This window comes from Macrotis lagotis, chromosome 2 (genome assembly GCF_037893015.1).
Source record: "Macrotis lagotis isolate mMagLag1 chromosome 2, bilby.v1.9.chrom.fasta, whole genome shotgun sequence".
Taxonomy (NCBI): domain Eukaryota; kingdom Metazoa; phylum Chordata; class Mammalia; order Peramelemorphia; family Peramelidae; genus Macrotis; species Macrotis lagotis.
The window spans coordinates 255,167,799-255,185,755 of record NC_133659.1 but is presented as its reverse complement, the minus strand read 5'-3'; the positions used below and the strand labels follow the sequence as shown (position 1 = coordinate 255,185,755).

The following is a 17,957-nucleotide window of genomic DNA, read 5'->3' as shown; positions in this document are numbered from 1 at the left end:
AATATATAGACATGTGATTCTATACACATATAGACAAAATTGTTAAAAATAAACTACTTTAGAAGAAAAGACAGCAACTGTTGGGAGTGGGGAGTGGGAATCAGCAAAGGCTTTGTACAGAAGATCTCCAGGAAAGGTAGAGTCAGTGCTATGGTGGATGATCACTGTAAAGGCATTCATTATTCAGAATAGAAAACTGAGGAAGCTCAAGTGACTTGTCCTAAGTCACACACTGAAGACATTTTCAGACAGTATTAAACTCAGTTTCTTGGATATCAATTAAAACTTAACTCCTTCAGTTAAAGAAGTTAACTGAAGCATTTTCTGTTAAACTCCATTCTTTTCTCTTTACCATCCCGGAGGTCTCACTGTTTTAACTTCTTTATTACCCAAATCTCTAAATTTAATGCAAGAAGGAACCTTAGAAGTCATCTTATTTAACCCATTTATATAAAAGATGAAGAAAAGCCACAGAGTAAGCTGAGTTTTAAAGCCAGATCTTAAAACTCTGACAAGTTGTTCCTCATTCTAACCTTGTCTCTTGAAAAATTCTGTGTCCAATAGCTTAAATTTTATCTTGCCCTCTTCCTATCTCATTAATTAGAATGGAATCTCCCTGGGGGTGAGATGCCTTATATTTAATTACCCTGCTTCCCATCATATGATAATACAGTTAACTCAAACAACAGGCCTTCTCTATTGCTGACCTCTTGGTACCCTCTCCTTAGGAAGTCCGCTCTACCAGAAAGATGTTGGCAAAAGATGGTCTGGCAAGACTCTGTATCAATCAGTAAGGCAATGAGATGCCTTATGGATGACTTTCTTCTCAGGGATGAGACTGGGGAATTTTCTCCTCCATCACTATTTGATGAAACCCTCTTCCGCCAAAGGAAACCTATGAGTCATAGCATCTGTTGATACAGGCTATAAAGAACCTCAGAGCATTTTTCATCTTGTTGTTAGAGAACCCAAGTCTCACCAAGCCACCATAAAGGTGTGTTGTGTGTTACCTGAGTGGAAATAATAATTGTCTTTGTTTTTCTATAGGCCTCATTATCGGGGATAATCTTTCTCCCAGAAGAAGGAACATTTGTTTCCTGAGAGATGCTGACTAGCTACATGAAGTGTTTTCCATAGAACAAAGACAAGCAGAGGGTTAAAAGCAGAGTGTAGCTTGGCTTCATTATCTCATCTTATCTGGCATGCCTATCAGATGGAGACAGTTACAGTATTCTCCTAGTTGACTCTTCCCCTGTGGGAATCTGGCTGGGATTGGGCCTCTCTGGGCTATCCTATTTCTTTCCTGGACCATGTCCTATGAACCCTGTTCCCATTATTGTTGTTCTGGATTTTCTTCAAGTGTCACTTTCAAAGTGGGGTGAGCTCACTGCTTTCTCTGGAAAAGTATAAAAGTTTTCCATCGAGAGCATCATTTGCCTATTTCACTCATCATTGAGAATAAACAAGCTTTCCAATTACATGTAAAAATAATTTCTAATATTAATTTCTTTATGATTTTTAAGTTCCAAATTTTTCTCCCTCCTTCCCTTTTCTCCCCCTTTCCCAAGACAGCAAGCAACTTTACAATCATGTAGAACATCTCCACATTAATCATATTTCCTCACTTCTTTTTTGACCTATGATCCTGAAGTTCTCTCCTAGATTTCAGGTCTTTCTGTCAGATCATGTCACCTTCTCCTTTCAGGCTCAGTCCTGTTCCCATCTATGCCTAAGTCTTTCTGGAAAATACTGATCTGATCTGAAATTGTTGTTTATTCTTTGTTATCAAAGAGGACTAAGACATCAAGGAGATGATGCCATGACATTCAAGTGAATTGGATTTAAGTGAGGGAATGCTGTGCAAAGTCAGCAGTCTCATCTTCTCCTTTTCCTCCACTGGGTTCAGTGACCAGTACAGAACAAGACGACTGGAGATGGTTCTGGAGGCAGTGGAAGAAGTCTTTAAAAGGTCTCAGTTTGACTGAGTGGTCAGCACCCATTCAATGATTAAGGTAAGAAAGAGGCAAGGAATGGCCTCTTTTACCTAGTCAAAAAAAAATCAGTCTGGGAGGGGAAGACCCTCAGGGTTTCTGACCAAAACAAAAACAATTTCTATTAATTCTGAGACAATCAAGGCCCAATGACTAAAGAACTCTAGCTGGTAAACCCTAAGATATCATCTTTGTATTACCTTCTAAAAATAAGACTTTCCTGTTTTCCTCTGGAGAGTCAAGACACTGTATAGGGTTCTGGACTTGGGGGAGAGAAGAGATTAAGCTAGATCAGAGGTTCTTAATCTTTTTTTTAGGTCATGGACCCCTCTTGAAGTCAGGAGGACAGGAGTTCAAATCCAGCCTCAGACACTTGACTTCTACTAAGTGTGTGACCTTGGGCAAGTCACTTAACTCTGATTGCCTCACATCCAGGGCCCTCTCCAACTGTCATGATTCATATACGGCCACTGGACCTAGATGACTCTGGAAGAGAAAGTGAGTCTAATGACTTAGCACAGCATTCCCCTCACTCAAAATCCAATTCATGTGCTTGTCACAGCATCACCTCCCTGGTGTTGTGGTCTGAGAAAATGAAGGAAAAACATTATTATAATCCCCTTCTAAGAATAATGTTTTTAAAAGAAAATGAGATAATAGCAATAACAACAATAATAACAGGTTAACATCTAGAGAGCACTAAAAGATTTGCAAAGCATTTCACAGACATTATTTCATTTGTTCCTTATAACAATCTTGGTGGTAGCTGTTATTATTCTTTCCATTTTATAGATGAAGAAACTGAGAGACAGGTTAAATGATTTGTCTAGGATCACATAGCTAGTAAATGTCTGAGACTGGACTTGTACTCTTGACTCTGGGTTTAGTACTCTACTCACTGAGTGACTTGGATAGAAGTCTTAAGGCAAAATATAAATATATGTGATCATAAAGAAAATCAGTTATATAATAACCCCTCCCTCCTAGAATTATTGTGAGGATCAAATGAAATAATATTTGTTTAAAAATAATTAGGTCAGTGTCTGGCATTAAGTAGGCCCCTAAGAAATATGTTTCTTTCCTTCCTTTTATGACACTACTTCAAAATATTTTTCTGATCCAACTTCATGGGTGGCCTGAAATCCATCCACAGTCTCCTTGGGTATCTATGGACCCCAGGTTTTAAATCACTAACTAGACACTACAATAGGACATGTTCCAAATTCTAACAACCATAATTTTCTTGAGAGTCAAGACTCATTCTTTTATTCTATATCTCAAGACCATCTAGCTTATTTTAGAGATATATCTGGGACAAAATTCTTATATTTGATGAATGTTAAGTCAGAGGAATATTTGCCATTCCTCTGAGGCATATCAGGAGAATCATATGTTCTTTCCATCTCCTCCCACTCTGTGGATTCTAAGTGGTAGGTTGGGAAGGTGTGCCAGGCCACCATGGAGTTTGGGAAAGAGAAGGGAAGAAGAGGTAAGAATGGATTTGGGTTGCCCTCCTAGAGGGCTGAGTAGGTGGGGAGGGAGTGGTAGGTAGCTTGAGATGGTAACTATAAATTGAATGTATGGCACTTTTTCCCCAGGCTCATAATTCTCATAAGCTCGTCTTCTCCCTAGCTTCCAGAAAAATCATAAACTTTGTTTAACTCCCCCTGTGAAAAGAGAAAAATGGGAAATGCATGCCTTCCCTTGACAAAGGAAGGCTAGTGACTGATTTGGTCTCTATCTATACAGCTTAGCAGTGAAAAACATTGGTTCTATATGGGAAAAGGCAGGCCCATTCCATCCAAAGACAGTTTTCTTCCCTTGAACTCAATGTGTAGAAGAAGTAGGTTCCATAACCCTTGACATCTTCAATCAGATAAGGCTTGAGCACCCACTATCTAGACTTGGCTTTTCTACCTGCTCAGTTAAATGAGAAGGTTCATATGAGTATTATCAGTATCATTTTTCTGTGCAGGAATACATGTAGTTCATCATCATCATCATTAAGTCCCTCATATTTTACCCTTCTCCTCCACTCTCTATGCTTCACCTGAGTCCTGTATTTGAAGATCAAACTTTCTGTTCAGCTCTGGCCATTTCAACAGGAACGTTTAAAGTTCCCCTGGTTCACTGAAAGTCCATCTTTTTCCCTGGAAGAGGACATTCAGTTTTTCTGGGTAGTTGATTCTTGGTTGTGTTCTGAGCTCTTTTGCCTTCTGGAATATATTCCAAGCCCTATGAGCTTTTAATGTAGTTACTGCTAAGTCCTGTATGATCCTTCTAGCTGCTTGTAATATTTTCTCTTTGACTTGGAAGTTCCAGAACTTGGCTATAATATTCCTGGGGGTTGGGGTTTTTTTTTTGGATCTCTTTCTTGGAAAGATTGGTGGATTCTCTCCATTTCTATTTTGCCCTCTGCTTCTAGGATATCTGGGCAATTTTCCTGTAGTAATTCTTTGAAAATGATGTCAAGGCTCTTTTCCTGATCATGACTTTCAGGTATTCCAATAATTTTAAAATTATCTTTACTGAATCTGTTTTCCATATCAGTTGTTTTTTTCAATGAGATGTTTCACATTTTTCTTCTAATTTTTCCATTCTTTTGGTTTTGAAGTATTGTGTCTTGATTTCTCATAAAATCAGCAGCTTCCCTCAGTTCCATTCCACATCTGAAGGATTTGTTTTCCTCAGAGAGCTTTCTTATCTCTTTTTTCCATATGACCAATTTTGCTTTTTAAAGCATTCTTCTCCTCAATAACTTTTTGAACTGTTTCATCCATTTGATCTTTGCTGGTTTTTAACATGTTATTTTCTTTTTTTTTAAGGTTTTTGCAAGGCAAATGGGGTTAAGTGGCTTGCCCAAGGCCACACAGTTAGGTAATTATTAAGTGTCTCAGGCCTGATTTGAACTCAGGTACTCCTGACTCCAGGGCCAGTGTTCTATCCACTGTGCCACCTAGCCAACCGTAACATATTATTTTCTTCAGCATTTTTTTTTGGATCTCCCTGACTAAACTTGCTGACTTCTTTTTCATGTTTTTCCTGCATCTCTCTCATATCTCCCTCACTTGATTTTCAATGTCTTTTTTGAGCTCTGTCATAGTCTGAGTCCAATTTCTGTTTTTCTTGGAGTCTTTAGATACAGGAGCTTGGACTTCCTCATCTTCAGATTGAGTATTTTGATCCTTTTGGGGATCATAGACAAAGTATTTTTCAATGGTGTTCCTCTTTTTTCTCTGCTTACTCATTTCTCCAGCCTGTGCCTAGTTTTGGGGTGCTTCCTGAGTTTTTGAGTATTATTGGGACACCCCTCCACAAGGATCTCCATGTGTGAAGCTCTGTCTTCCCTCCTGGTCTATAAATGACCACAAGTGCACCCCTCTGCCACGGGGCTGAGGTGGGGGGCCCTGCTGTTCTAAGGGGGGGCCTAGACTGAGATCAGGATCTGAATGTGGTCAGAGTCCCAGAGTCCTGTTCCAGGTACAGAGGTTAGACCTTGGCAGTCTCTCTCCTCTCCCCTACCTAGTTTGAGCACTCAAGCCTGGAGGCTCCTGCTTATCAGCTCTGCCTGCTTCCAGTTCCTGGATCTGGGCTGCTGCAACCACACTGCTCACTGAGTGCACTGAGGGCTGGACTTTACATGCTCACTCTGGCAGAGGTCCCCCCTACTGCTCTTCCAAGTTGTGCCTGCTGCTCCCTGGGGTGTAGGTCAGGAAACTTCCCCTGCTGCCATGAGCTGCAGCTCCCAGCACCCTTGGGCTGCCTCCAGGAGGCTGAGGTTCCTTCACTCTTTTTTTTTAAACAAGAAGTTTATTTAAACAACAAGATGTTTGACTTGGAAGGGAAAACTATCTAGGATCAATTTCTTTATAGTAATTTATCCCTAATGAGAGACAGAGATTGCCCTACATGTAACAGCTACATACAAAAAAGTTATAAAATCGTCCTTGGTTTTACAATGATAAAAGAAAAACATTGAAATTATCCAATCAAACAAGGTATGCAGGGATTTTTTTGTGGGGGTTTTTTGTTGTTAAACAGTGAGAGCAAAATAACTTACTGGAATATAAAGATAAAAGTTGAATGAGCATGCCACTAATGGAGAAAAGGGATATTTTCACAGAACCAGTTTGTTTTTCCCCTCCCCATCTCCATTTGATGTTGATCAAGACATACCATCGGCCATTTAGTTTAAAAAAAAATACGCATTATGCCTGTGCACATACACCAGTTACTTTATGTACAATAAAGGAATGGGGGAAGGGAATCAAAGAGAAAACTATACTGCAGTAGTCAGGATGTGGATGAACCAAATCTTGGTTTTCTAATTGTGAATGTATTGTTTTCCTTGGAAGCACAGTTCTGGAGTACAGTTGCAGGTTCCCTTTTTAGTAAACACCTCCTGTCTGCTGCTGGAATACATCAATTGTATCTTCATCCTCCATTTCCAACTGAGCAGGTGTGTCTGTTTCATTGATTGGTTACCCATCAAATCGGAATCTGATCTGCCTCATTGACAAACCCTGTCGTTCACAATAGGCTTTCATTAGTTTACTAAGTGGTGTGTGTCTCTTAATCTTAAATTGCACCACTGAACCATCTTGCCCTGCCACCTTCAAGTTAATGTGGTCGTTGTTTTCAGTCTTGACTCCTTCCTTCGGCTTCTCGTGGGCCATGGCGAGTCTGGGGTCTCCTCAGCCGCCGCTTCACAAAAGAGGCACGAGGAGGGTCCGCTCCAAGGGAACGGGGGAGAAGCAGCAGCGGTGGGAGCAGGAGCGGCAGCGGGAGGAGGAGGATGGTGGTGATGGTGAGGAGGAGGAAGAGGAGGAGGAGGAGGCCAGAGAGGAGGAGGAGGAGGAGGAGGAGGAGGAGGAGGTCGAGGAGGAGGAGGCAGCGGCAGTGGTGCTGAGGGCGCGCACGTTCTGCCTCCTTCACTCTTGTGGCCCCGCCCCTCTAACCCTGTGAAGTGGAGCCTTTCTGCTATTTTCCAGGTTACCTTGGATTGGAGAACTGCCTCACTGGATCCCTGTGTGGGTTCTGTCTCTTGAAAATTTAGTTAGAGTCATTATTTTATAAGTTTGGAAATATCAGAGAGAGAGCACCTAAGAGAGAATCTTCTCCTGTCACCATCTTGGCTCCAACCCTAGATTTGGTTTTTGAAAATGAAACAAATTGAATGGACAGGTTTCCAGGCTCAGTTGAGTCATTGTCCAATTTATAATCTTACCTTCCCATAGAAAGACCCAACATTCAGTGGTAAAAGCTGCTTCCTATAGTTGGCTTATGTCAGCTTGGAGGAGAGTTGGTAATCCTTTCGTATGTCTAATGACATGTTGGCTCTACCTTTTACTATTCCTGTATCTTTGTGGAAGTACCTTCATCTCCAAGCCTCAATTACTTCATTGGGAAAATGGTTAATAGTACCTTGTAGTATGTACCTTACAGGGATATTGTGACGCTTCAATAATATCTTTACAGGAAAATTAAATCCTTAAATACCTTATATAGAATTTTTTCCCTAGGTCTATTATAATCAGTTCCTACCTAATCCAATATCCTAGCTCTAATCATATCATTCCTTTGCTCAAAAACTTTTAGTGACTCCCTATTATTTCTAGGAAAAAATATAGACTTTTCTATCTGTTGCTTAATGTTCTCTGCTCTATGGCTCTAACCAACCCTTCCAACCTTATTTCACAGTGCTACCTTTTATGTGCTCTATATTCTAATAAAACTGTCCTAGACAAACACAACATTTCTTCAAATTTGGCTATCTATTACTGCTGTGCCCCTAGATGAACTAATACACTCCCTCATAACTACAGCATCCCAGAATCCTAACCTTCCTTCGAGGCTCTGTTCAGTTATAACCTCTTCTATGAAGGTTTGTTTGATCCTCTCAGTCACTGGTTCTCTCTCTGCTCAAATTATCTTGTATTTACAGCCCTTAACCTTTTCTGTGTCCTGGAGCCCTTTGGCTGCCTGGTGGAATAAACCTCTTCTCAAAGTAATGTTTTTAAAATGCTTAAAATAAAATGGATAGGATTACAAAGTAAGCCGATTGTATTGACTTGTAGTTATCAGAATTTTTAAACATTGTCATCATCTGTGCATGATGACAAACTACCTGTAATTTCTGCTACTGAGGAAGGCTGAGACTGGTCAGTGACCTGAGTTCTAGAATCTTGAGCTGCTATTGAGCTACAGTCAATCAAATGTTCACACTAAATTTGGGAGGAATAGAGTTGAATTTAGATGAGCCTATTTGCAGGAGTAGCCAGGTGATTCAGAAGATAGAGCACTGGATCTAGAGGCAGAAAGACTCATCTTCCTGATTTCAAATTTGGATTCAGACACTAACTATAACTCATGTTTATAGGAGGGCAGTGAGGTGGCTTGATGGATAGAGTACTGGACCTGGAATCAGGGAAGACCTGAGATTTGGTCTCAGACTCTTAGAAGCTGTTTGATCCTGGGTAAGTCACTTAACCCACTTTGCCTTACTTTTTTCAACTAAAAAATGAGCAAGAGAAAGAAATGAAAAACTACTCTAGTATTTTTTCCAAGAAAAATCCCAAAATGGAGTCACAAAGAGTTGGATAATGACTAAAATGACTAAAAAGCAACAACTTTACTTTTATGACCTTGGTTTTAGCATCTTTAAAAACAGCAATTTTCAAAGATGGAAAGTTATGGGAGTATCATTCCATAAAACAGAGGGAAGCCCTAAGAAGACCATCTGGCAACCCAAGTCAGAACTGGGGTGATTAATAATTTCCCTGTTGATCAGCATTGTGTCTGGTTCTATATCCCTGTTGAGATAGAGGAACCAAGATGCAGGAGAAAAAAAAAAGTTCACGAAGTTCTCAAACGAAAAATCCTGTCCCATAGAGCATAAGCTTCCTCAGAACAGGGAACATTTTGCTTTCATCTTTTTTATCCAATGCACAGTGTCTCACACACACTTATTAAACACTGTTGAACTGAATTGAATTGTTATGAAGTCATTATTTTGTTTAATCAAACATTTTGCAGAAGATTCAATTATGCAGGATACTGAGACTATCCTTCAGACCAACTATTTTTTTACTTCAGTTTCCAATAACCTTAATAAGTACTCCTTGTAGTACTTTGAACTTTCAGTCAGGTTTTTTTTGGCGGGGGGGAGGAGAAGGGGAGAGAGATGAGTGCAAAATAATAGGAGCCAGTTCGTGCTCCTAGGAGGTTAAGATCCAGTTGTAGAGAAAGAGTATAAGGACACAAACATGCACAAAGAAAAGGTCTCACAAATACTCAGATACTCTGACAATGTCTACAGAGTTCCTGAATACAAAGGGATGGGGGAGGCAGAGAAATTCTCCTTTGTCTATGCAGCACTATTTGGGGCTTTGTGTAAAGACAGAAGATTGAAGGAAATTATTTTGACATCCTCTGCATTAAATCACCAGAGAAAAGAGTTGGATTTAAACAAGAAATCCATTGGTGGGATAGCAAGCTTCCTAATCATTCAGTTTAAACTTTTAATTAATTTCAATATTTGAGATGTTCCAAATCTTTCTGAGAAGAAGCAGGAAATCAGGAAAGCTGTTGAGAAAGGAGAGGTGCTTCCTCTTTTGGGAACAAATGGAAAGCTCTTTTTGCTGGACTTATTTCCTGGGTGGGTAGGGATGGAGTGGTTGTCTCTTATGAGTTGTAGCATAATCCCTAGAAATCTCTACATGGTAAATGTAGACATGTAGCAGCATCAACCTGGGGGGGGGGGGGTTCCAGTTAGGTTGGCTGGGTGATACTGCTGTAACCTGGAGACGCTGCTGACACCATCCTATTGGCTTGTTATCATGTAAAAAGAGTTAACTGTCTGAGGGTTGGAATGTGTGTCACTGTATGAAGAAATCATCACTGAAAGAGATATTCTTATCCCCATGTTTGTTTCTGGGACTCTCTCAGACATTATTTCATGAACTCTGACAACTCTTTTTCTTATCTCCTTTTTGACTCTCCAGTAATAACTGAACTTTTAAGTTTACAAAATTCTTTACATACATTATCTCATTTGTGCCTCACCTCAGCCCTGAGACAGGTACTTACAAGTTTATTTTCACTTTACAGATGAGAGAATTGAGGTTCAGAAAGGTTAAGGGATTTGCCCATGTTCTCATAACTGTTAAATGTCAAAGTTAAGTTTTACCTGACTTTTCCTCACTCCAGGTCTAGCCAACATGCCATTGTGCCAAAAAATTAGTCCCCTACTGCAAGCTTCACCTTCAGATCAGATCAAATAGAGGTTTCTGCTTAAGGGTCTACAAACTAGAAGGGATGACCCCCTCTAAAAAGTCTGGGAAAATGAATATGACAGTGTATTCAAGTGTTTGGGATATTACTGTTCTGCTTACCTTCATCCTCCTTCTGGAAAAGTATACAAAGGGAAAGCAATACCATCAACTATTAGAAAAATGTACATAGCTTTCTGGGAGTCAGAGGAGAGTCCGTCTTTCCTTAAAACCCTCTACCAATTGGCCCAATCCATCTTATTATATCTTATCTTGGACTCTTCCTAAATGAGCTTTCCATTTGAGACAGGTTTTTTTTTGCCTAACTCCTTGTATTCTTTACTTTCCTAACTCCTACTTTCTTGTAGCTTACTCAAGCTATTCCAAAATTCAGGAAGTGCTTCATCCTACCAATCCCTCCTTCATTTCTTCTACTCCTTTTCCTCTCAGCATTATATATTATCTTGCATTTAGCCTTGCCCCCCCAAATACTTAGGTGATTCACCATAAATTCTAAATATTCTCTTATTCCATGTCTCAGAAACCATCTAATTATTTATCATTCCCTCCTTCTTTGTCCCAGTCATTAATGAAGAGGTGGTCCAGAACTCTTGCCAAATCTAATTATGAACTTAATTTTAGAGTCATTTCTAGACAATTAAGATCTGTTAGAGTACCAGTTCTCAAGGATGGAAGATTGTGAGGAATATCACTTCACAAAACAGAGGGAAACTATAAAGGGAAGTTTAAAGAAAGTTTGGTAAAAGATCCAACAGAAAATCCCAAGGACATTCAAGATAAAAATAACAAAGGAGGATGACAAAGAGAAGAAAAATGTCTAAAATTGTTTCTAGTTAGACTACTTTCATCAAGAAGAGTAGTAGAATTAATATTCAGACTTAAAGATAATAGTTCTATAGAGGAGTCATAAATATTGCTAAAGAGAATAAGATGGGAGAAGCAGTTAGATGACATCATGCATACATAAAGTACATTGATGGGAGTAAAATTCAACAAAGGTAGACTAAGGCAAGATAGTATTTTATTAACTTGGCATGAACTTGCCAATAAGATGAGTTTAATGATTAACTCAGTTAGACAAAAGACCCCAAAATAGAAATTCAGTTCCCTTTTATAAGGTACAAAGAACAGAATGGGGTCCGTAGGGAATTGATACAATTAGTTTTAAGGTTGATTCAGCATCATAGACTGAAGACAACATGATTGGTTGAATAGCTGAGGCATGGGTAACAATATAATCAGTTAGAAGTTAAGAATGAGGGGCCAACCCCTCCTTCCCTCCTGTGACTAAGTAGTATTCATTGTTTGAGTCCACCCTCAAGATAGTAGACCAGACTTCTTTGGATAGCAAATCATACACTCTAAAGGATAGCTTGGTGGTATAAAGATGTTAGACCAGACTCCCTGATAAGAACCTGCATTTCATTGAGGTAAGAATAAACAGGGGCGGTTAGGTGGTGCAGTGGATGGGGTGGCTAGGTGGCGCAGTGGATAAAGCACCGGCCCTGAAGTCAGGAGTACCTGGGTTCAAATCTGGTCTCAGACACTTAATAATTACCTAGCCGTGTGGCTTTGGGCAAGCCACTTAACCCCATTTGCCTTGCAAAAAAACCTAAAAAAAAATGAATAAACAAAGATTAGTAAAACAACTAGATTTCTAAACTTATTATACATAATTATATATACATTACATATAAATATATATTTAAGCTCATAGATCACTTGAATATTTAAATTAAATTCATGGACAAAGAACAATGGATTGTGCTATTGTGGAACAAAATCAATTAACTAAATTGGATCAATAAAAAAATTATACAATCTCAAATCTGTGCCCAAAGGTATCATTATTGCAAGGGTACTGAGGACCTAAAAGAAGGAAACATGAATATAAAGTATTCAAAAAATAGAAAGATATCAAAATTGGGGGGTGATCCTATATCACTGTAGGAAAATAGTATTTAGTGGGAAAAGAGAGAAGGGCCAGGATAGAGCCCTGTGGGATGACATGATCAGGTTATGACGTAAAGATGCAGAAAAGGAGACTGTGAGATGGTCATACAGATAGAAAGAGAACCGGGAGGGAGCAGTGCCCCACAACTCAGAGAGAAAACAGTATTAATGAAGCATGACCAGCAGTGACAAAGATTATAGAGACGCATTAGAAGATGAGAATTGATATCGATAATATCTGTAAAACACTTAGCTCAAAGCTGGTATATAGTAAGTGATTAATAAAAGTTTGTTCCCTTCCTCTTCCCTCTCAACATCAACAGAAATTGAGTAAGGCCTCCAGAACATTGGATGAACCTTCTGTGACTAAGCTGTGAGGAAACATGAACATGATTTGTACAGGATGGACTGGTATATATGAGAGAGAACATACAAATAAAGTAATATTTGAATATTTGAATATTTGAATGTTTAGTGATTAGCTCTTTGTTCCATGCCATAGGGACCACAAAGGGATTATTTGCTTCAGTCCTTGACTTTCAAGTTGCTAAATAACTTTGGAGACAAACATAGATCCCATACACAAAACAATTAGAAGCAATTGAATATAGTCAAGATTGCATGAGTGACTGGAAAAGAGTGAGAGTGAGAGTTTAGTATTGGATCAAAGATTAAGATTTAGAATGGAGTTTTCCAGATCTAAGCTAAATTCTCTTGTTTGTTATAGCAGATTTGCCCAGAGACCTTGAGATAATTAATATGCAGCAAAATCAGGAGCAAAAGATCCACCATCTGAATACAGAGATCTGGTGCCTTGTTTCATTTTGGTTTTTGTGAACATGTGATGTGATTCTTTTTTTAGGTTCTAGAAGTGCTTCCTTATTACCTTCATAGCAAGAAGGTGTGTATGCCAGGACAGAAGGATGCTGAATTGTTGAGTTTGCCAAGGAAAATCCTCAAAGTGAAAAAATCAAGACATTTGTTCATTGAAAAAACAAGACTTATTTGACCAAGTAAAGTGGTGCTGACACAAGGAACAGTCAGCTGAAAAATTAAAAATGGATTCATTTGAATCTTTCTAAACAGTATTTCATTGGTGACTCTTCTGGGGATTGAATATCAAGCATAGTTGAGTTTTTTCATTTTCCTAATATTGTTGGATATCAGACAGGGCTATGACTTGAGGAAGCTCTGACTCTCTTGCACTGATACATTTCCAGTTCAAAGTCATAGACCATTGTCCTTTCTGGTCATATTGGCCAGTCTGAGATGTGTGAGGTGGTACCTCAGAGATGTTCTAATTTGCATTTCTCTAATAATTGGTGATTTAGAGCAATTTTTCAAATGATTATGGATCACTTTGATTTCCTCATTTGTAAATTGCCTTTGCGTATCCTTTGACCATTTGTCAATTGAAAATGACTTGTCTTTTTTTAAAAAATTTGACTCAGTTCTCTGAATATTTTAGAGATGAATCCTTTGTCAGAAACACTAGTCATAAAAATTGTTTCCCAATTTACTACACTTCTTTTGATCTTGGTTACAGTGATTTTGTCTGTGCAAAAGCTTTTTAATTTAATGTAATCAAAATTTTCTAGTTTATTTTTAGTGGTGTTCTCTATCTCTTCCTTGGTCATAAATTGCTTCCCTTTCCATAGATCTGAGAGGTAAACTATTCCTTGTTCTTCTAGTTTGCTTATAATATTGTTTTTTATGCCTAGATCCTGTATCCATTTTGATCTTGGTATTGGGTGTCTTTACATCTTTCTCATAGTATGCATTGATCTAAGTTGAATGTGATAGAAATCATATCCTTAAGAAAGAAATATGTAGTATGATATAGCAGAATTACATAATAAGACTTTTTTTTTTAAATTAAAGGTACATAGAAAGTCTTTGGTCTTTGTTTAAACTCCTCAATTATTTCTCAGGATACAGATGGCATTCTCCATCACAGATATCCCAAAATTGTGCCTGATTATTGCCCTGGTGGTAAGAGCAAGTTCATTAAAGTTGATCATCACTCCCATGTTGCTGTTAGGGTATACAATGTTCTTCTGGTTCTGCTCATTTTGCTTAGCATCAGTTCTTGTAAATCCCTCCAGGCTTCCCTGAATTCCCATCCCTCCTGGTTTCTAATAGAACAACAATATTCCATCACACACATATATACCACAGTTTGTTAAGCCATTCCCCAATTGGTGGACATTTCCTCAGTTTCCATTTCTTTACCACCACAAATAGAACTGTTGTGAACATTTCTGTACAGATGATGTTTTTACCCTTTTTCATAATCTCTTTAGGGTATAGACTCAGTAGTGGTATTGCTGGATCAAAGGGTATGCACATCTTTGCTGTCTTTTGGGTATAATTCCAAATTGCTCTCCAGAAAGGTTTGATGAGTTCACAGCTCCACCAACAATGTATTAGTGTCCCAGATTTCCCACAAAAACTGCCTTGGAGGGAAACAAGATTGGGGGAAAGATTTTAAAACTCAAAATAAACAAAACCTTTTTAAAAAACAAAGTCTCAGACCAGAGTAGAATCAATAAGTTTGGGGAATAATGATGATGATGATAATGATGATGACCATGACTATCTGACAATGGCCAAGACAATAACAATGATGATGGTAATATGGGGAAAACTGAGAATATTTTTGTCAGCAGGGTCACAAAAGAAATTCTTGTTCAGGATCTGCAAATACTTGTGCCTTGTTTGATAGAAACAAATACATCCAAACTCCTTTAAGCTCCCTGTGGGCTAATATTGTTTTAGTTTTGGTTTTGATAAGTCCTTAGAGATTTATTGAATTGACATAAGCTTCAATGATAATTTAGAATCTGATTCTTCTTTTTACAAAGGGACTAGCCCAAGAATTTCCCTGGTTAGCTAACTCTTCTAATGAATTTAAAGAATGATTTCATTTATAAACATTTTTAAAGAGTAGCCAAAAATTATAGACTATCAGAAGAAGTGGAAAAGATCTCAGAAGCCATAAATGCAATCCCCTAGTAACATGAATTACTTTTAGCAAAAGATGTCTCTAGAATGGAGAGCAATCATCTCTACAAAGAGCAAGATAGAACCTGAAGCAGGGGATCTGAAGGAATAGAATATTACTGTTCCCTCCCAACTTGGAAAAAAAATGTAAAGCATTCTATTTTCACATGTCCTGCCTGAGTGTTATTAGTGCTATTGTTCCTTTGGGAAATCGCCTAATTGTCTTGTTATATGTTCAAAGGAAAATTCCTTTTAAAGGTCTTTTTTGGTCTACCCTTGATCATGAGTTTGTTAAGCAAGGCTTGGAAAATTTGATGGAGATCCAGAAGTGGCAAAGAATATAACAAAAGGATTGAGAAAGAGACACCATGTGCAAAATGGAAAGAAATAGATTGAATAGATTTAGAGAAGGTTTGGATGTGGGAGGTAGGGATGATGAAAGACAGGGAAGAATAAATGAATAAGCAAGCACCTTCAAGTCTATATAAAGGCTAACCCTCTGAGCTTTTCTTGTTCATTCCTACCAGGAAATGGATATATCTTCCTCAAGAGAAATTCAAGTTAGAAAATAAGAAAAATTTCCCAGTTTGAAGTATCTGTGAGACAGGGAAATAGGGGAGATATGGTGAGAGGATACTTTTTTTTTTAGTTCCTGAGACAGGAAGATCTCAACTTGTTCTTTCTGGAATGACCACTTGTTGGCCTCATTGAAAAATTACCCAATTGATTAATTTGAAGAACAGTTCAAAAATCCAGACCTGTTTATCAAATTTTCATTTGAATAGACTTGAGGATAAAGTCCCTAGTAAAAACAAGACTGAAAAGTAATAAAACAACTAATGACACTATCTCAAGAGCAACTTGACTTGAATGAAAGAACAGTGCTTTATTGGAGGAGAGAAGATCAGAGCAGAGTAGAATAAAGCAGAGGAGAGGAGCTGTTCAATTAAAAGAATTTCCATCCTCTTCCAGGTAGTGTTTCCTGCTTAACTCCACCCAATTCTAATTGCCTCTGATTCTTTCATTCATTCTGAATTCTTTTCATTAACTCTTTTTCCAGTTGTACTTAGAGTTTTCCATGCTTTTGCACTTGCTCTGAGTCATAACCTGAATATTTTACCTTCTTCATTAAATTGAGACTCTTCCAAGGGCAGAGACTGTTACTAGACTCAATTCAACATGTATTTGTTGAATACTTAGCACCTTCTGATTTTTCCTCTATTGTTCAGTACTGGGCTTTACACACAGAAAGCCTCATATCATTTTGCTGACCAAGTGACTTTCAGGACATGTAGAGAAGTATTTATTAACTCTCTGAATAAAATAGTTTGAATAACTGTCAAAGGTTTCAAAATAATTATCTGCACTTTAAAATTATATCCTTTTGGAGTTAGTGTGTATATATATGCCAAACTCAATTAATCAAGTTTCCATCCTCTGGACTAAGCAAAGGTCACTGAACATTGGGAAGGAGTTGAAGTGGGGAGTGTAGAGCTGAACAGGATAGTCAGGAAAGGCTCCCTACAAAAGTAAAAAAAGTAAAGTAGAAAAATAAAGTAAAAAATAGTTTAAAATGAAGGATTTGCCAGAAGCAGAAGTGACCTATACAGAGGAAGAGAGGAGAGATTATGCCATACCAGAGAAGAGTTAAGATACTTAACCTTCTTTTCCTGTGACCAAAGACCCTTTGTCCCCAAATTCCAAAATAATGCCTTATAAACAACATAGATACTTCATAAAGTGTGACTGAAGGTTCAATGAAAACTGAATTGCTGGCTGTACTTGCCCAAGGAGGGTAATGACATCATTTATTAATGTTATAATGAACTCTTCTTGACTCAAGGCAGGTGATCCTGTTAGGTGATATACCCTTTTCATAATTCTCAGCTTTTGGCATTCCTCTGCACTGGAAGCTCCACAAGAGGGCAAACTAAGGAAGGGAGAAGTTGAGAAAAATTCATCTCAAACTTTTCTTCTCTATATCATCAACTACAACCAAAACAATATGGAAGAGGTCATTGAATTATTGGATTGAAAGTTAGAAGGGAGCTTGGCAGTCATAGAGTTTAACTGGGTCTTCTGTTTCCAAGTCCAGCTGGTGAACTCTTTCCATTTTATCATTGTCTTTTAAACCTAAATCTCTTTCTCAACCATAACTCCCTAATACAGATGGGAGTTAAAGTGGAACACATTCCTAGATTCCAAATATAGTGAATTGAACAGTATTCCTTGGAAATACATTAGGATTTTTTTATTTAAAAATTTTCTTTTTTATAAACTTAAAAATTTATAAACATGAACATTTCAATAAATGAAGGAAAACAAGAAAGAGCATTGTATATGAAATTGTGAACTTCTATTAAATTCATTCCTGGGGGAAGAAATCAGAGATATAAATAGCAAACTTGTGACTGTGGCAGCAAACTTCAAGATAAGATCAGGATGATTAAGCCCCTTCTTTCTATATCTTTTAGCTCTTGAAGACTGATCTTAATTATGTGAGTGGGAGATCTGAGTTTCAATGTTTCGGAAGTAGATGGTAGTGAACCTATAAAATTATCTGAGAGTTGGTTTTGTTACTAAAGGCAGAGACAAGGCAGAGATGCTGTTAAAAAATCCTTTAACCCTGGGGAAAGAAGAAAATGAGTTGAGATTAGAAGGGAAAAAAACTGTTGTGTTTTGCCCAGGATCACAGCTAGTAAATGGAAGAATTAGGATG

At 38.1% G+C, this 17,957-nt stretch overlaps 1 protein-coding gene across 1 annotated transcript; it reads right to left on the bottom strand.

The window, feature by feature from the left end:
- Nucleotides 1-6,379: 6,379 nt before the first annotated feature.
- On the bottom strand, nucleotides 6,380-6,667 carry LOC141511626 (small ubiquitin-related modifier 2-like). Its single transcript, XM_074220745.1, has 2 exons — nucleotides 6,514-6,667; nucleotides 6,380-6,456 (listed from the first exon to the last, which is right to left on the bottom strand). The coding sequence occupies exons 1-2, from the start codon at nucleotides 6,665-6,667 to the stop codon at nucleotides 6,380-6,382; spliced, it is 231 nt and encodes a 76-aa protein (XP_074076846.1).
- Nucleotides 6,668-17,957: the final 11,290 nt, after the last annotated feature.

Excerpts from the sequence above, each read along its gene's own strand:
- LOC141511626 (XM_074220745.1), bottom strand. The coding sequence starts at position 6,667 with ATGGCCCACGAGAAGCCGAAGGAAGGAGTCAAGACTGAAAACAACGAC. Across the intron at positions 6,457-6,513 it reads AGCCTATTGTGAACGACAGG|ACACACCTGCTCAGTTGGAA; the intron begins GTTTGTCAATGA and ends TCAATGAAACAG.